This window comes from Mobula birostris, chromosome 19 (assembly GCF_030028105.1).
Source record: "Mobula birostris isolate sMobBir1 chromosome 19, sMobBir1.hap1, whole genome shotgun sequence".
Lineage (NCBI taxonomy): Eukaryota > Metazoa > Chordata > Chondrichthyes > Myliobatiformes > Myliobatidae > Mobula > Mobula birostris.
In genome coordinates, this window is record NC_092388.1 from 51,878,805 (window position 1) to 51,897,047 (window position 18,243).

At 43.2% G+C, this 18,243-nt stretch overlaps 1 protein-coding gene across 6 annotated transcripts in view; it reads left to right on the top strand.

The window, feature by feature from the left end:
* Window positions 1–2,011: 2,011 nt before the first annotated feature.
* kif13a (kinesin family member 13A) overlaps window positions 2,012–18,243 on the top strand; it is a 263,604-nt gene continuing 247,372 nt past the window's right edge. For all 6 annotated transcript variants that reach the window (XM_072283575.1, XM_072283577.1, XM_072283576.1 and 3 more), the window contains exons 1-2: window positions 2,012–2,374; window positions 2,553–2,649. In XM_072283575.1, coding sequence (XP_072139676.1) covers window positions 2,320–2,374; window positions 2,553–2,649 — 152 coding nt within the window. In that variant the 5' untranslated portion in view covers window positions 2,012–2,319. The remainder of the gene's footprint in view (window positions 2,375–2,552; window positions 2,650–18,243) is intronic.

Genomic DNA, 18,243 nt, shown 5'->3' on the forward strand with positions numbered 1-18,243 from the left:
TCCACAGCTGCCTGTGGCATTAAATTCCACAGATTCACAACAATCTGGCTCAAGAAATTCCTTCTCATCTCTGTTTTAATGGGATGTCTCTCTATTCTGAGGCTGTGCCCTCTGGTCTTAGACTCCCACAAAATAGGAAACATCTTCTTCACATCGACTCTATCTGGGCCATTCGATATTTGATTGAAGTTTCAATGACATCCCCCGCCCCCACCATTCTTCTAAACTGCAATGTGTACAGGCTCAACCATCAAACACTCCTCATATATTAACCCTTTCATTCCTGGAATTATTCTTATGAATCTCCTCTGGACCATCTTTTCTGAGATAAGGGATCCAAACTTCTCTCAGTACTCCAAGTGTGGTCTGACCAATGTCAGCATCACATCCTTGTTTTTATATTCTGGTCCTCTTATAAGAATGTTAACATTGCACTGGCCATCCTCAACCTGCATGTTAACATTTAGGGACTCCGTACAAGGACCCTTTGCACCTGCAAGTTTTGAATTTTCTCAGCATTTAGAAAATAGTTCACACCTTTATCCCTTCTACCTAAATGCATGATAATACACTTCCCTACACTATATTCTATCTGTCACTTTGCTCATTCTCCTAATTTGTCTAAGTCTTTCTGCAGAGTCCCTGCTTCTTCAACAGTATCTGTTGAAGCCATCAGTTCCATCATTAAAATCATCAACATATATCTTGTTTAGCAGTCTCATGTGCCACACCTCGTCAAAGGTCTTCCGAGAATCTAATTAAACAACATCCACTGACTGCCCTTTGTCTATCCAGTCTGGTATTTACTCAAAGGATTTCACAGATATGTCAGGCAAGATTTCCACTTCAGAAAACCATGCTGAGAAGGGCCTTTGCATACTTTTCTAGTCCTCTTTTGCAAATCCACAGTCCACAAAAAGCTGGATTACTGATTTATCCCCACTGCAGTTATTTCAAGGGCAGTTTATATTGTGAGAACCTGACTATGCAGGAAAGATCTGACAGATGTTCTCCCCCCCCCCTCCCTCCGGCCACACACTATCCCAACTTCCCACCAAATGATGCCTTCTTACTTGATGTTGAGTTTCTGGCAATGAAGGATTCTGGCCAATTGCTTTGACACGTTTCTGGTTTGCAGAAGGCATCTCACAAGATATTGTCCATCTCCCAGAGGGCCTGCAGGATGTTCTGTACTGACCACTGCCAGATGGACTTGTGATTGAGAGTGATTTTCCATAGAAGCCTTTCTGCAAAGAATAGGAAATACAGCAAGGTCCAAATAAATGGAACATTGCACAACAATAAGGCTAAGTCTATTCATAAAAACATTGGGGAATGCAGAACCTAAGAACAGTAGTAACACTTGGTAATTGCATACTTTCGTTTCGTGCACTGTTTGATACCACCACACACAAAGCTGGCCATTGAGCTGAGGGTAATGTTAGATATGCTTTTTTCCCCATCAGAGACTTTTGTATCACAGCAAGTTCAATACACAACTTCTTTCCTCTCCAGATGAAATGCAAAATGCCACACAGCACCCTGAGCCACACTCGTGTCACAAACAATACCACCAGGTGTAGCTCACATCTGTAAACCAGGTTCTCATCAGCACTCAAGAGCAAGCATTGCTCCCAATGTCCCAGTTTTTCTTTGCAAATACTATGCTCTTCTATTTTCCTGTCAAAGGGACAATTTCATATTTTCCCATATTAAACTCCATTTGCCAGATCTTTGCCCAACTCAGTGCAAAATACCACCCAGATTATTCAACAGTTACTCGAATGATGACATAACATTTTCGCGAGAAAACCTGCCCAGTTTAAAAAAAACATTATCCTTACTTGGATCTGTTAAAGCTTTTTGTGCGCTTTATGATGGGTTCGCCAACCTCGGCCGGTGTTCTTCGGCTTGCAATGTTCTTTACCCGAGACCACTCGGGTGTTTCCGTACGTGACCAGTCGCTTGGTGCAGCCGAGTGTCTAGTTCTCGGCTGTTTCCGTATGGCCCGGCGTAGTCGAGTCGAATCGTGTCTAGTCCCTGTTTCGGGAATCTCCGCGGGTCCTGACTTGACTGATTGAACGCTTGTAACATGGCGGCGGTGATGAAGGGAGAAGAGTCAAACATCTCTGGTTAGCAAGGGGAAGGCGCGAGAGAGAAATAAGAAGAGCTCATTTCCCTTTTAATCCGTCTCAAGTAATGGACCCGTGGCTTTTTGGAAGACGCGCGCACGAAGGAGGATTTGCAACAGTCGGAGAAATCAAGGAAATAAGTGGAAGTTAATAGGACCGTTGGGAGGGAGGAAGAAAGTGTGTGAAAATGTCGGATTCCAAGGTGAAAGTTGCAGTGAGAGTCCGCCCTATGAACCGACGAGGTGAGCAAAATTCAGATAAAGACCTACCTTAAATAATGAATGTACTATCAGATTTGTTTAAAGAAAAAACTTTCCAATGCATTTTTAAAGCATCGTCGGTAATAGTGTATGAGAGAGAGAGAGATCGAGAGACATGGGTAATGGTCTGTTTGGTAACATTCTGACTGATGTTCTGCAGAGTTGGAACTCAACACCAAGTGTGTGGTGGAGATGGAAGCAAATCAGACTGTTCTTCACCCGCCGCCTTGTCCCAACACGTCTAAAGCAGACAACAGGTAACAGACAGGATTTTTAAGCGGCGACTACTATTTCCCCAAAATATGTATTAGTAGCACAAGGGAAATACTTTGTTCCCCTCAACCTATTTCTCTTATAATAACCGCCATAACAACTGACGCCTGAGGAAGGGTTTAAATCAGATGTGCATAACAGAGTCTGTTAGTCCCATTAACAAAAAAATTGTTGGAGGCAAGCGGGAGAAACCGTCTCCAATCGAGACGGCAATCGGCGCCAGAAACCATTGCGTCCGGGGCTAAGATTAAAAGTCCCGGTCGGCTTCAAGGAAGCGCAATCGGATCTTCTAAGACAGCTGCTAACCCCCATCAGTACCTATACTACAAAGAACTTAGTCTACCCCTTTCCCTTTATTTTATATATATATATATATATATATATATATATATATATATATATATATATATATATATATAAATATAAAATAACGTTGACACATACCTAAAAATAAATCCTAACACAACAGAAAAAAAATGAAAGTGGTGATGGGGAGGAGGAGAGATGAAATGACGTTAAACTATGCGAGCGACGATTAACATTGTGGTGTTGGTAATTTGATATTGATAGAGTAATTGATTGCCTGGGATGAATGGTGTGTGATAGCCCTTGACTTCGGTTTATACTAACTCGCCTTTTTTGGCTTATTTTTAAATCGTCCAAAGGGTGTGGTCCGAACCGTTTAATTTTAGGGGACTGCAATGTCGATTTTGTTTCAAAAATATATTGGGGTGACGGGGAAGGTTGGGTTCCATACCAAACTGCAGGATTAGCTCTGCGTGCATTTCTGCATAGAAGCTCTTGTTAATGTGCCCAATTTAAACACACCCCACCTGTTTTCAGTTTAATTCAAAACTACTGGTGTTAATACTCTTTACAAATAAAATACAAAAGTTTCAAAACAGGCCTGTTTAAAATCAGTATTCTACTTGGTAAAACTTGATTGTGACCGGTACAAGCCTTCAGACTGGGTCGCTTGCTTTTTCAATTGGCTTGCTGACGGACGCGGAACAAACCCCAACCGATCTCCCGCACTAGCTGAATGCGAGTCCCTGAATAGCTACTTGAATAGCAGGTGTGGCCGCCTTCCTCCAGCTGAATTTCGTCTCCTGCAGAGATTTCGTCGTATCTTGATCGTTTGTTATCGAGGGAGCGGCTCTTTGTAGTTGCTCTGTCTAGGGCGGTATTTGGCTAAGTGAACGGTTAATTACATAGATCTTAATTTATTACATTGTTTTCAGTTGAAAGGTTTCTCGCAGTCCGTATTTTGATTCAGTTAGATACTTTATTGATTCCAAAGGAAATTGCAGTATTACAGTAGCATTACAAATGCACAGATATACTTACAAATAAGTATTAGAAGAAAAGTAAAAGAATAAAAATAAGTTACCAAAAACAGTCTAACAGGAGGGCGGTCCCCTGCTATAGGTGGACTCAATATAGAGCCAAATGGCCGAGGGTAAGAATGACCTCATATTGCGCTATACCAGATTATTTACGATAGTACCATTTTCAACATTACGTGGATTAAATTACGTGGTTGGATCAAGATCTTGTGTTCCAACGCGGCTTGAAGTTTAGTGACTGCATCTAGTTTGCTTCGCTCATTTGACTTGCTATTTGTGACACTTGCGTTATGAATTTACTGTGATCTAGCATGCATACTGAGCTACTGTATATCAACGGCTTATTCCATTTAGTTCTTGATGCTTTATTTGAATGAGAATTTAAACTTATGGAGGTGAGGCCGTAAGCTCTCCAGCCGAATAGCGTAGTGGTTAGTGTACCTTTACAGTACAGGTGACCCAGGTTCAATTCCTGTCGCTGCCTGTTAGGAATTAGCACGTTCTCCCCGTGACTGCGTGGGTTTCCTCCAGGTGCTCCAGTTTCCTCCCACAATCCACAGATGTACTGTTGGTAGGTTAATGGGTCTTTGTAAATTGACCCGTGATGAAGCTAGAATTAAATCTGGAGAATTGCTGTCTGGTGTGGCTGAAAGGGCCAGACAGGCTTATTCTGTGTTGTATCTCAACGATATAAAGTAAAATTAGGCTTTGCCAACAATATTGGTGCAGACCATCATGCCTGGCTATGCTTGCTTTGCATTAGTTCCATAATCCTCTGACCTGCTCTTTGCTGTTGAGATGCCTGTTCAATGTTTTATTGATTCTGCGTCCACCACTTTCTCTGACAGCTCATTCTAGATACTAATTATACTTTGTGTGAAAAGTTTACCTCAGGATCTTTAAACCTTCCCACTCTCATCTTCAACTTGCGTTTTCTAGTTTTAGATACCCTTCTAATTAGAACAGACATTAACTGTCTATTCTGTTATGACTTTATATATGTCTATCATGTCAGCTGCCAGGCCACTTTGGTCAAGAAAAACAGACCCAGCCCATCCAATCATTTATAGCTCAAGCCCTGCAATTTGGCAGCATCCTCCTGAATCTTTTGTATACCCTCTCCAGTTTAATCACACACTTCCTAGTGCATGCAACTGGAACTGCACACAAAACTCCAATGCAGACATCCAACCAACATGACATCCCCACTCCTGTACTCAGTGCCTCATGTTATATGCCTTCCTTGCCACCCTGTCTAATCATATTCCAGTTTCCAGAGGACTCTATACTTGTCCCATGAGGAATCTCTATTTGTCAAGACTTTCCAGGGCCCTGCCATTCCTTGTATAAGTCCTTCCCTGATTTAACTTTCCAAAAAGCAACACTGTGCATTGACCAGAGTTAAATTCTATCTGCTATTTCCTTTCCCACTTTCTGAGTTGATTGATTGTCATCTTAGACAACCTTCTTCATGATCCATAATATCAATTCTGGTGTCATTTTCAAACTTGCTGATCATGCCACTTAACGGTCTCATCCAAATCTTTAATATAATCTTAAACTGGATACAGCATTGATCCCTGCAGTGGAAAAACAACCCTTCTGCTTCCTACCACCAAATCAATTTTATATCCAACAGGAACTTCAGGATGTACATTGTCTGACATTAAATGTACCTACTGAAACCTGTTGGGTCACTCTGAATCCCATGTGTTCTAATTTCTTGGATCAACCTGTCATGTAGGACTTTGTCAAAGGCCTTGTTAAACACCATGTAGTCAGTGTCTACAACCCTACATTTTTCAATCCTTTTGGACACCTCTTCAAAAAAAAACTCATCAGATTTGGTAGGAGATGATTTACCATGCACCAGGCTATGTAGGTAATCAGTCCAAATGCAAATAAATCTTGTCCTTCAGAATCCCTTCCAAAATTTTTCTCACCTCTGATAAAAGGGTTAGTGGTTTGTAGTTACTTGGCTCATCCTAGGTGCCTTTGTTAAATAAAGGCATAATGTCAGCTGTCTTCCAGTAGAACAGCACAGGACAGGCCCTTTGGCTCATGATGCTGTGTCAAACTAAGTAAGCTAATGATACCTCATCCCTTCTGCTTGCATGTGGTCCATACCATCACCATTGCCCTATTCTCTGGATTTTTAAGTAACTCTCTAAAATTTTCTTAAGCACCTATCTTCTGCCTCCACCGCACACACCTGACAGACTATTCCAGGCACCCAATACACTGTTTTTAAAAAAAAACTTGGCTTGCATGTCTCCTTTGAACTACGACTCCCCCCCCCCCACCTTAAATGTGGGAGGCCTGTGCAGAAATTGATGGACTGTAACAGAAATATTTAAAATGTCCTTGGCCGCAGGTGAAGTGCTGGAGGATTGGATGCCAGCTAATGCTGTTCTGTTGATTAACAAAGGCTCTAAGAATAAGCCGAGGAATTGTAGACCTTTAAGAATGAATGGGAAAGGGAACTTCAACTTCACTTACCTGTAGAGAAATGGAAGAAAATTTTCCAATTAGTTAACTTTTCCTCTATATGTGCTAAACATACATTGATAGCCTGATAGCACAAAGCCTGTGCCTCTCAGCTATGTGCAGTACTTCGCCATGTATTCAACATGAGCCTGAGGCTCCGGAGGGTTCCTGTGCTGTGGAAGACGTCCTGCCTCGTCCCTGTGCCGAAGGCGTCATGCCCCAGTGGCCTCAATGACTACAGACCGGTGGCATTGACCTCCCACAACTTGAAGACCCTGGAGAGACTTGTTCTGGAGCTGCTCCAGCCTATGGTTAGGCCACACTTAGATCCCTTCCAGTTCACCTACCAGCCCCGACTAGGAGTTGAGGATGCCATCGTCTGCCTGCCGAACCATGTCTACGCCCACTTGGACAAGCCAGCGAGCACTGTGAGGGTCATGTTTTTTGACCTCTCCAGTGCGTTCAACACCATCCACCCTGCTCTGCCGGGGGAGAAGCTGACAGCCATGCAGGTGGATGCTTCCCTGGTATCTTGGATTCTTGATTACCTGACTGGCAGACCACAGTATGTGTGCTTGCAACACTGTGTGTCCGACAGAGTGATCAGCAGCACTGGGGCTCCACAGGGGACTGTCTTGTCTCCCTTTCTCTTCAGCACTTACACCTTGGACTTCAACTACTGCACAGAGTCTTGTCATCTTCAGAAGTTTTTGGATGACTCTGCCATAGTTGGATGCATCAGCAAGGGAGATGAGGTTGAGTACAGGGCTACGGTAGGAAACTTTGTCACATGGTGTGAGCAGAATTATCTGCAGCTTAATGTGAAAAAGACTAAGGAGCTGGTGGTAGACCTGAGGAGAGCTAAGGTACCAGTGACCCCTGTTTCCAACCAGGGGGTCAGTGTGGACATGGTGGAGGATTACGAATACCTGGGGATATGAATTGACAATAAACTGGACTGGTCAAAGAACACTGAGGCTGTCTACAAGAAGGGTCAGAGCTGTCTCTATTTCGTGAGGAGACTGAGGTCCTTTAACATCTGCTGGACAATGCTGAGGATGTTCTACGAGTCTGTGGCGGCCAGTGCTATCATGTTTGTTGTTGTGTGCTGGGGCAGCAAGCTGAGGGTAGCAGACACCAACAGAATCAACAAACTCATTCGTAAGGCCAGTGATGTTGTGGGGATGGAACTGGACTCTCTCGCGGTGGTGTCTGAAAAGAGGATGCTGTCTAAGTTGCATGCCATCTTGGTCAATGTTTCCCATCCACTACATAATGTACTGGCTGGGCGCAGCCAGAGACTCATTCCACCGAGATGCAGCACAGAGCGTCATAGGAAGTCATTCCTGCCTGTGGCCATCAAACTTTACAACTCCTCCCTTGGAGGGTCAGACACCCTGAGCTGATAGGCTGGTCCTGGACTTATTTCATAATTTACTGGCATAATTTACATATTACTATTTAACTATTTATTACTATTTTCTATTACTATACTATTACAATTTATTACTTCTATGACTATTACTATTTACTAATAGTAATATTACTATTACTATTTCTATTACTATTTATTATTTATGGTGCAACTGTAACGAAAACCAATTTCACCCGGGATCAATAAAGTATGACTATGACTATAAAATTTAAGGTGGTGCATAGGGCCCACATGTCTAAAGATAAACTAGCTCGTTTTTACTCTCATATAAATCCTGTTTGTGACAGATGTCATTCTGAGGTGGCTTCTTTGACTCATATGTTCTGGTCTTGCCCTCTTCTGAAAAAATTTAGAAAGATATCTTTGATATTATTTCAACAGTTTTGCGTATTGATTTACAACCTCACCCTATTACTGCAATTTTTGGTTTACCAGTGATGGAACACAGATCTTTATCCTCTTCAGCTCGTCGGATGATTGCATGTGTTACATTAATGGCCAGAAGATCCATTTTATTGAATTGGAAAGAAACCAATCCCCCTACTACATTTCAATGGTTTTCCAAACTATATCATGTTTAAATTTAGAAAAAATCAGAAGTGACACTTTTGATCCTTCGGTTAAATTCGAAGAGACTTGGAGGCCATTTATTCAACACTTTCATATGATATAGCTTGATCTTTTCCGAATGCTTTTTATTAACCTAGAATATATGGATAGAGGAACAGAGTTAACGACATTAATGATTGTATTCAATGTAATATATTAGCCCAGCCTTGTTCTGTTTTGTTTAGATCAGTTTTTGGTTCAGTTTAGTTTAGTGTTTTTTGGGTTTTTTTTCCTGATATTTTTTCATTTTTATTTTTATCATGGTTAATTATATTAAGAGTTTGGGAGGTCTAATATACTTGTATTATCTGTAGTTTTTACTTGCATATGTCAATTACCAATAATGTAATCCCAATCTCTTTGTATTAGTACTGTTACTATATTTATGAATTTGAAAATTAATAAAAAGATTAAGAAAGAAAGGAATTGTAGTCCAGTGAGCCTGACATCAGTAGTGTGCAAGTTATTGGAAGGTATTCTAAGGGACTGGACTGGATATACCTGTACTGTGGATTCTGATTAATTGGGACACATGAGGACTAGTATATTTTGACCCAATTAAGTTGCTGCCCTAATTATCTGAAGTTTCATGGAAAAACTACCATTGAACTGAGTAACAAATTATGTATTGAAATACGGAACAAATTCGAACACTATCAGTGCTACTACAATACTGGCGCATGGACATCAGCAAGTTAGACTGGCAGGAAGAATTTAAAAATAAGACAGCTTCATAGAGTGGGCATCAAAAAAGTGGGCGGTTGAGTGGAGGGAGTCAAAGTAGGAGAGCTTTGGCTCAACAGGTCAAGGCGAGGTAAGTTACTTGTGAAGAATAGGAATAGGAAGTATGTCTGTGAGGCCGTTGTTCTGTACTGGGTGTCAGATATGGATGGCCGGGAGACTCCCGGCCTCTCAGATGGCCGCATCTGCGCCAGTTGCATTGAGCTGCAGCTCCTTAAGGACCAGGTTAGGGAACTGGAGATGCAGCTCAATGACCTTCGTCTGGTCAGGGAAAGTAAGAAGATGATAGAGAGGAGCTATAGGCAAGTAGTCACACCGGGGCTTTGGGAGACAGAAAAATGGTAACAGTTGGGGGGGGGGGGGGCGGCCTACCTGGGGGAAACAACAATGACCACGCCTCTGGCACAGAGTCTGGCCCTGTGACTCAGATGTGTAGGGAAAGGAAGAGGATAGCAGCAGTAATAGGGGACTCTATAGTTAGGGGGTCAGACAGGGGGTTCTGTGGACGCAGGAAAGAAACACGGATGGTAGTTTGCTTCCCAGGTGCCAGTGTCCAGGATGTTTCTGATCGCATCCACGATATTCTGAAGTGGGAAGATGAACAGCCAGAGGTCGTGGTAGATATTGGTACCAACGACATAGGTAGGAAAAGGGAGGAGGTCCTGAAAACAAACTACATGGAGTTTGGAAAGAAGCTGAGAAGCAGGACCTCAAAGGTGGTAATCTTGGAATTAGTGCCTGTGTCATGCGACAGTGAATATAGGAATAGAGTGAAGTGAAGGATAAATGTGTGGCTGATGGATTGGAGCAGGGGGCAGGAATTCAGATTTCTGAATTATTGGGACCTCTTGGGGCAGGCGTGACCTGCACAGAAAGAATGGGTTGCACTTGAATCCGAGGGGGACCAGTGTCCTGGCGGGAAGGTTTGCTAAGGTTATTGGGGAGAGTTTAAACTAGGATTGCTGGGGGGGTGGGAACCAAACTGAAGAGACGGAGGAAGGGGCATTTGGCTCACAAATAGAGAAAACTTGTAGGCAGTGTGGCAGGGAGGATAGGCAGGTGGTAGAGAAGAGATATGCTCAGACTGATGGTTTGAGGTGTGTCTATTTTAATGAGAGGAATATCATGAACAAAGCAGATGAGCTTAGAGCGTGGATCAGTACTTGGAGCTATGATGTTGTGACCAGAGACTTGGTTGGATGACTCAGGGGCAGGAATGGTTACTTAGAGTACCAGGCTAGGGAGGGAGACAAGAGATGGGGGGCGTAGTGCTGTTGAACGGCGATAGTGTCACGCTGCAGAAAAGGAGGAAGTCCTGGAGGGATTGTCTACTGAGTCTCTGAGAGTGGAAGTTAGAAACAGGAAGGGGTCAATGCCTGTACTGGGTATTTTTTTTATAGACCACCCAATTGTAACAGGGACATCAAGGAGCAGAAAGGGATACAGATTCTGGAAAGGTGGAATAACAACAGGGTTGATGTGGTGGGAAATTTTAATTTCCCAAATATTGATTGGCATCTCCCTTGAGGGAGGTGTTTAGATGGGGTGGAGTTTGTTAGGTGTGTTCAGGAAGGTTTCTTGACACAATATGTAGATAAACCTACGAGAGGAGAGGCTGTACTTGATCTGGTATTGGGAAATGAACCTGGTCAGGTGTCAGTTCTCTCAGTGGGAGAGCATTTTGGAGATAGTGATCACAATTCTATCTCCTTTACTATAACATCGGAGAGGGTTAGGAACAGACAAGTTAGGAAAGAGTTTACTTGGAGTAAGGGGAAATATGAAGCTATCAGGCAAGAACTTGGAAGCAAAAATTGGGAACAGATGTTCTCAGGGAAATGTATGGCAGAAATGCGGCAAATGTTCAGGGGATATTTGCGTAGCGTTCTGCACAGGTACGTTCCAATGAGACAGGGAAAGGATGGTAGGGTACAGGAACCATGGTGTTCAAAGGCAGTTGAAAATCTAGTCAAGAACAAAAGAAAAGCTTACAAAAGGTTCAAAAATCTAGGTAATGATAGAGATCTAGAAAATTATAAGGCTAGCAGGAAGGAGTTTAAGAATGAAATTAGAAGAGCCAGAAGGGGCCATGAGAAGGCCTTGACGGACAGGATTAAGGAAAACCCCAAGGCATTCTACACGTATGTGCAGAGCAAGAGGAGAAGACGTGAGAGAATAGGACCAGTCAGGTGTGACAGCGGGAAAGTGTGTATGGAACCAGAAGAGATAGCGGAGGTACTTAATGAATACTTTGCTTCACTATTCACTATGGAAAAGGACCTTGGCGATTGTGAGGATGACTTGCAGCGGACTGAAAAGCTTGAGCATATAGATATTAAGGAAGAGAATGTGTTGGAGCTTTTGGAAAGCATCAAGTTGGATAAGTCACTGGGACCGGATGAGATGTACCTCAGGCTACTGTGGGAGGTGAGGGAGGAGATTGCTGAGCTTCTGGCAATGATCTTTGCATCGTCAATGGGGACGGGAAAGGTTCCAGAGGATTGGATGGTTGCAGATGTTGTTCCCTTATTCAAGAAAGGGAGTAGAGATATCTCAGGAAATTATAGACCAGTGAGTATTACTTCAAGTAGTCAGTAAGTTGATGGAGAAGATCCTGAGAGGCAGGATTTATGAACATTTGGGGAGGCATAATATGATTAGGAATAGTCAGCATGGCTTTGTCAAAAGCAGGTTGTGCCTTATGAGCATGATTGAATTTTTTGAGAATGTGAGTAAACAGATTGATGAAGGTAGAGCAGTAGATGTAGTGTATATGGATTTCAGCAAGGCATTTGATAAGGTACCCCATGCAAGGCTTATTGAGAAAGTAAGTAGGCGTGGGATCCAAGGGGACCTTGATTTGTGGATCCAAAACTGGCTTGCACACAGAATGCAAAGAATGGTCATAGCATGGAGGTTGGTGTCCAGTGGTGTGCCTCAGGGATCTGTTCTGGGACCACTTCTCTTCGTAATTTTTATAAGTGATCTGGATGAGGAAATGGAGGGATAGGTTAGTAAATTTGCTGATGACACAAAGGTTGGGGGTGTTGTTGATACTGTCAGAAGTTACAGCAGGACATCGATACGATGCAAAACTGGGCTGAGAAGTGGCAGATGGAGTTCAACCCAGATGCGAGGTAGTTTATTTTGGCAGGTCAAATATGATGGCAGAATATAGCATTAATGGTAAGACTCTTGGCAGTGTGGAGGATTAGAGGGATCTTGGGGTCCAAGTCCATAGGACACTCAAAGCTGCTGCACAGGTTGACTGTGTGGTTAAGAAGGCATGTGGTGTATTGGCCTTCATCAATCATGGGATTGAGTTTAAGAGCTGAGAGGTAATGTTACAGCTATATAGGACCCTGGTCTGACCTCACTTGGAGTACTGTGCTCTGTTCTAGTCACCTTACTACAGGAAGGATGTGGAAACTATAGAAAGGGTTCAGAGGAGATTTACAAGGATATTGCTTGGATTGGTGAGCATTCCTTATGAGAATAGGTTGAGTAAACTTGGCCTTTTCTCCTTGGAGCAACGGAGGATGAGAGGTGACCTGATAGAGGCATATAAGATGATGAGAGTCATTGATCATGTGGATAGTCAGAGGCTTTTTCCCAGGGCTGAAATGGCTAATACGAGAGGACACAATTTTAAGGTGCTTGGAAGAAGGTACAGAGAAGATATCAGGGGTAAGATTTCTACACAGAGTAGTGAGTGCATGGAATGGGCTGCTGGCGGTGGTGGTGGAGGCAGATACAATAGGGTCTTTTAAGAGACTCCTGGATAGGTACATGGAGCTTAGAAAATAGTGGGCTATGGGTAACCCGAGGTAATTTCTAAAGTAAGTACATGTTCGGCACAGCATTGTGGGCCGAAGGGCCTGTATTGTGTTGTAGGTTTTTTTTTAAACTGTGCTTTAGTTCCTAATAGTTATCGATGGAGGAATTCATCTAGTGTATGCTGCTGTATAAGGGGTGTCTAGGAAGGGCTAGCACCTCTGGTGAACGGGATTTTTCCATCCTTTCTGGGACAGCTCATTCACCTTTTGTCCCCACCAGTCACTCAGTTCTCACCGATGGCTGCAAGTAGTTCTTTGTGTGTGACACTGCTATGACAAGCGGGCTAAAGCTGGTGCCTCATATGCTGGTGAAATAGGGATATGCCTGTCCCAGCATGGGACATCAGCTCTGGTGGACTGGGAAAATGAGACCAACAGTCAACAAGTGCACTTCTGCAATGCTTCGTGGAGAGTGAAGATCGTGAAGCACAGAAAAGGTCCTGGTTATCCACTACACCAAGGAAGACCCCATTTTCTGATGACTGCTCATGCCATTGGACCCAGCCTTATCAAGATAATGGAGCTGTCCCAGTGCAATGATTTTTCCACTTTAAAAGCTCTTCCATACAGCTTTTACTGTCCTCGTCAGATATGATGGACAACCAACATGCTGCTGTGTTCTTTTGATTGACTGTAAATGAACAAAATCAACGCAGGCACCTACTCCATACAATACTTCCGGTGATCGCATCCTCCAATTTTTTATTTTTATTGTAACATTCAAGATAATTGTTTATACCTTCAACAAGCTAGTAACTATAAAAATCTGAAGTAATGAAATCATTTTATTTTCACTCCTGGCTATCTCTGGCATCTCCAAGCCTGAATGTTTGAAACTGCAGTGAGAAAATAATTCTAAGTTGTCTTACTGTTCACTTCTTGCCAACAATCAGTGACAAAAATCACTTCTATTTGAACACAAACATGCAACTGACACTATTTAAAAACTATTCACTCTAAGCACGGTGTAGTGTCTAATGGCCGCACAAGTTCACGCAACTGACGCAAGTTTGAAACTGTTCGGCAATTGTCTCTTGTCCCAATTAGGTGGAATAGTGACCCAAATAAATAAGGGAAACCCAGCTGTTTTTCCAAATAAGTAGCTCCCCCCATTAACCTATGGACCAATTAACCAGAAAAACACTGTATTTGGAAAGACAGAGACTGATTAGGGATAGTCAATATGACTTTGTGTGGTAGGTTATGTCTAACTAATCTTATATAGTTTTTCAAGGAAGTTAACAGGGATGTTGATGAAGGCAAGACAGTGGATGTTGTCTCCATGCATTTTAGCAAGGCCCTTGATAGGGTCCTGCTTGGAAGGTTAGTCAAAAAGGTTCAGTGGCTTGGCATTCAAGATGAGGTAGTAAATTGCATCAGACTTTGGCTTTGTGGGAGAATCCAAAGAGTGGTAGTAGATGGTTAGCTGTCTGACTGGAGACCTGTGACTAGTGGTATACCACAGGGATAGGTGAGTCTGTTGTTGATTGTCATCTGTTTCAACAATCAAGATTTAGTGTGGTAAACTGGATTATCAAACTTGCTGATGACAGCAAGGAAGACTATTATTTGCAGTGGGATCTGCACCTGATGGAAAAATGGGCTTAGAAATGGCAGATGGGATTTAATGCAAACAAGCATGAAGTGTTGCACTTTGGGAGGATAGACCAGGGTAGGATTTACGTGGTGAGTGGGAGGGCACTGAGGAGTGCAGTAGATCAAAGAGATCTGGAAATACTGATCCATAATTCCTTGAAAGTGGCACCAGCAATAGGTATTGTTGTAAAGAGAGCTTTTGGCACATTGGCCTTCATAAATCCAAGTATTGAGTACAGGAGTTGGGATATTATGCTGAAGTTTTATAAAATGTAGGTGAGGCCTAATTTGGAGTATTGTGTGCAGTTTTGTTCAGCTCTCTACAGTAAAGATGTCAATAAGATTGAAGGAGTGCAGTGAGAATTTACAAGCAAGTTGCCATGACTTGAGGACGTGAGTTATGGGGAAAGGTTGAATCAGTGAGGACTTTATACCCTAGAGTGTAGGAGAATGAGGGAGATTTGATAGAGGTGTAGAAAATTATGAGGGGTGTAGATAGGGTAAATGCAAGTAGTCTTTTTCCACGGAGGCTAGAGCTAGAGGTCATGGGTTAAGGATAGAAGGTGAAAAGTATAAGGGGAACGTGAGGGAGATCTTCACTTCAAGGGTAGTGAGAATGTTGAATGAGCTGCCTGCCAGTGGAAGTGGTAGATATGGGTTCGATTTCAACAATTAAGATAAATTTGGATAGCTGTATGGATGGGAAGTGTATAGGAGCTATGGTCTGTTTGCAGGGCAATGGGACCAGGCAGTTTGATAGTTTGACATGGACTAGATGGGCCGAAAGGCTTGTTTCTGTGCTGTAGTGTTTTATAATTCTACGTATGTCTTCCAGTATTGGATTTCTGACACTGGGAAAATTATACCAGCTAATTATCTATGCTTCTCATAACTTTATAAGTTTCCATTAGGTCTCCCCTCAGCCTTTGTTGCTCCAGAGGAAACAACCCTAGTTTGTCTAACCTCTCTTTATAACAAATGCCCTCAAATCCAGGCAGCATCCTGGTAAACCTCTTCCTCACTCTCCATAAACTTCCACACCTTTCCTATAATGGGGTGACCAGAATTGAATGCCGTAGTCCAAATATGTCCTGTCTAGAGTTTTATAAAACTGCAGCATAACTCTGGAATTTATTGCCTTGACAAATAAAGGCAAGCATGCCACATGCCTTGTTTATCGCCCTGTCGACTTGTCTAGCTATTTTCAGGAAGCAATGCACTTAACCCCAAGATCCCTCTTTAAAGCTTTAAGGCTCCTGCTATTAACTGTGTACTTTCCCTTTGCATTTGATCTCCCAAAGGGCAACACCTTATCTTGCTCAAATTAAACATCATTGTCACTACTGCACCTTTTTCTGCAACTAATCTATATTCCATTGTATCCTTTGGCAACACTCTATGCTATACACAATACCACCAATCTTTGTGTCATGAGCAAACATACAAATCCACCCATCCACGTTTTCATCCAAATCATTTGTGTAGGTCCCAGTACGGATCCTTGTGGAATGCCACTGGTCATGGACTTCCAGCCAGAATGAGACCCATTGACCACTACCCTCTGTCTTCTATTAGCAAGCCAGTTCTGTAACCAAATAGCCATGTCGCCAAGCAACCCACATATCTTATGGATGAACCAACATAAAGGACCTTGTAAAATACCTTACTGAAATTGATGTACACAACCTCCACTTCTCTACCTTCCTTGATTACCTTGGTCACCACCTCAAAAAAACTCAGTTCCTAACCTTAACCTGTTGATTGGGGCAGCATGGTAGCATAGTGGCTAGCACAACGCTTTACGGTACCAGCGACCCAGGTTCAAGTCCTGCCGCTGCCTGTAAGGAGTTTGTACATTCTTCCCATGACTGCGTGGGTCTCCTCCGGGTGTTCTGGTTTCCCATGATCCCGTGGGTCTCCGGGTGCTCCAGTTTCCCGTGACCCTGTGGGTCTCTGGGTGCTCCGGTTTCCTGTGACCCCGTGGGTCTCTGGGTGCTCCAGTTTCCGGTGACCCCATGGGTCTCCGGGTGCTCTGGATTCCCGTGACCACGTGGGTCTCCGGGTGCTCCGGTTTTCTTCCTGTGACCCCATGGGTCTCCGGGTGCTCTGGTTTTCTTCCCGTGATCCCGTGGGTCTCTGGGTGCTCCGGTTTCCCGTGTCCCCGTGGGTCTCCTCTGGGTGCTCCGGTTTCCCGTGTCCCCGTGGGTCTCCTCTGGGTGCTCCGGTTTCCCGCGACCCCGTAGGTCTCCGGGTGCTCTGGTTTCCCGTGACCCCGTGGGTCTCTGGGTGCTCCGGTTTTCTTCCCGTGACCCCATGGGTCTCCGGATGCTCCGGTTTTCTTCCTGTGATCCCATGGGTCTCCTCCGGGTGCTCCGGTTTCCTGTAACCCCATGGGTCTCCTCTGGGTGCTCTGGTTTTCTCCCACTGTAAAATCCTAGGATACACCTCATCAAGCCCTGGGAATTTATCCACTTCCAACACCTCCCTCTTTGTAATGTCAACATACTCCATTTACCAGAAACAAGAGGAAGTCTGCAGATGCTGGAAATCCGAGCAACACACACAAAATGCTGGAGGAACTCAGCAGGCCAGGCAGTACCTATGGAAAAGAGTACAGTCGACATTTCAGGCCAAAACGTTCATGTGTGCTCCATATAGCACTGTTACCTCCCCTGGACTCACAGGGTTCCATGTCCTGAAGCACATGATATGGTCATAGGCCAGGCCTTAAAGGAATATTTCATTTAAGATCCTGTCCATTTCCTTCCTTCGATCACCACACTGATCCTTAAAGTGACCTGCTCTCTTCTCAGCTATCCTTAAGTATACTTAATATACTTAAATAATCTTCCAGGATTCATCTTTGTCAATGTAGTATAAAGATAAAGATCTAAAGATCTTAAAGGTTAGCTTTATTTGTCACATGTACATCGAAAACTCCTGCGAAATGTTTATATCATCAGCAATCACGAGGATGTGCTGGGGCAGCTCAAGGTGTATGAGGTGTAGGGCTATGGGTAACCCGAGGTAATTTCTAAAGTAAGTACATGTTTGGCACAGCATTGTGGGCCGAAGGGCCTGTATTGTGCTGTAGGTTTTCTGTGTTTCTACGTTTGTATGTATGATGGGAAGTAAGCAGTTGTACACTGAAACAATTGGCCATTTGTTTCCTGATGCTTAACAACATAGTACATCACATAATTTACGAATATTTTTGGAAACTAATACTCAGTAAATGAACGTGATGCTTACAGGGACTTTGATTTTAAGGATAGATCATAATTAGGTCAAATTTTGCTGAGTAGTGCCCACCTGCAGTCTTTTTAACTATCTAACCATCACATGTGCCTGCTTTAGCACGTTCTACTAATTATTCTTCAACATCCATATAACCATTTGGCCTTTCTAGAATTTTAACTCTCAACATGGAAGCAATTTACTTTCTCATCTGATTCCTAATGAGTTTTTAAATATTAAATCACAATTTTAATCAAAGCTCCCTAATGCCATTTCTTATCTTAATTTGAA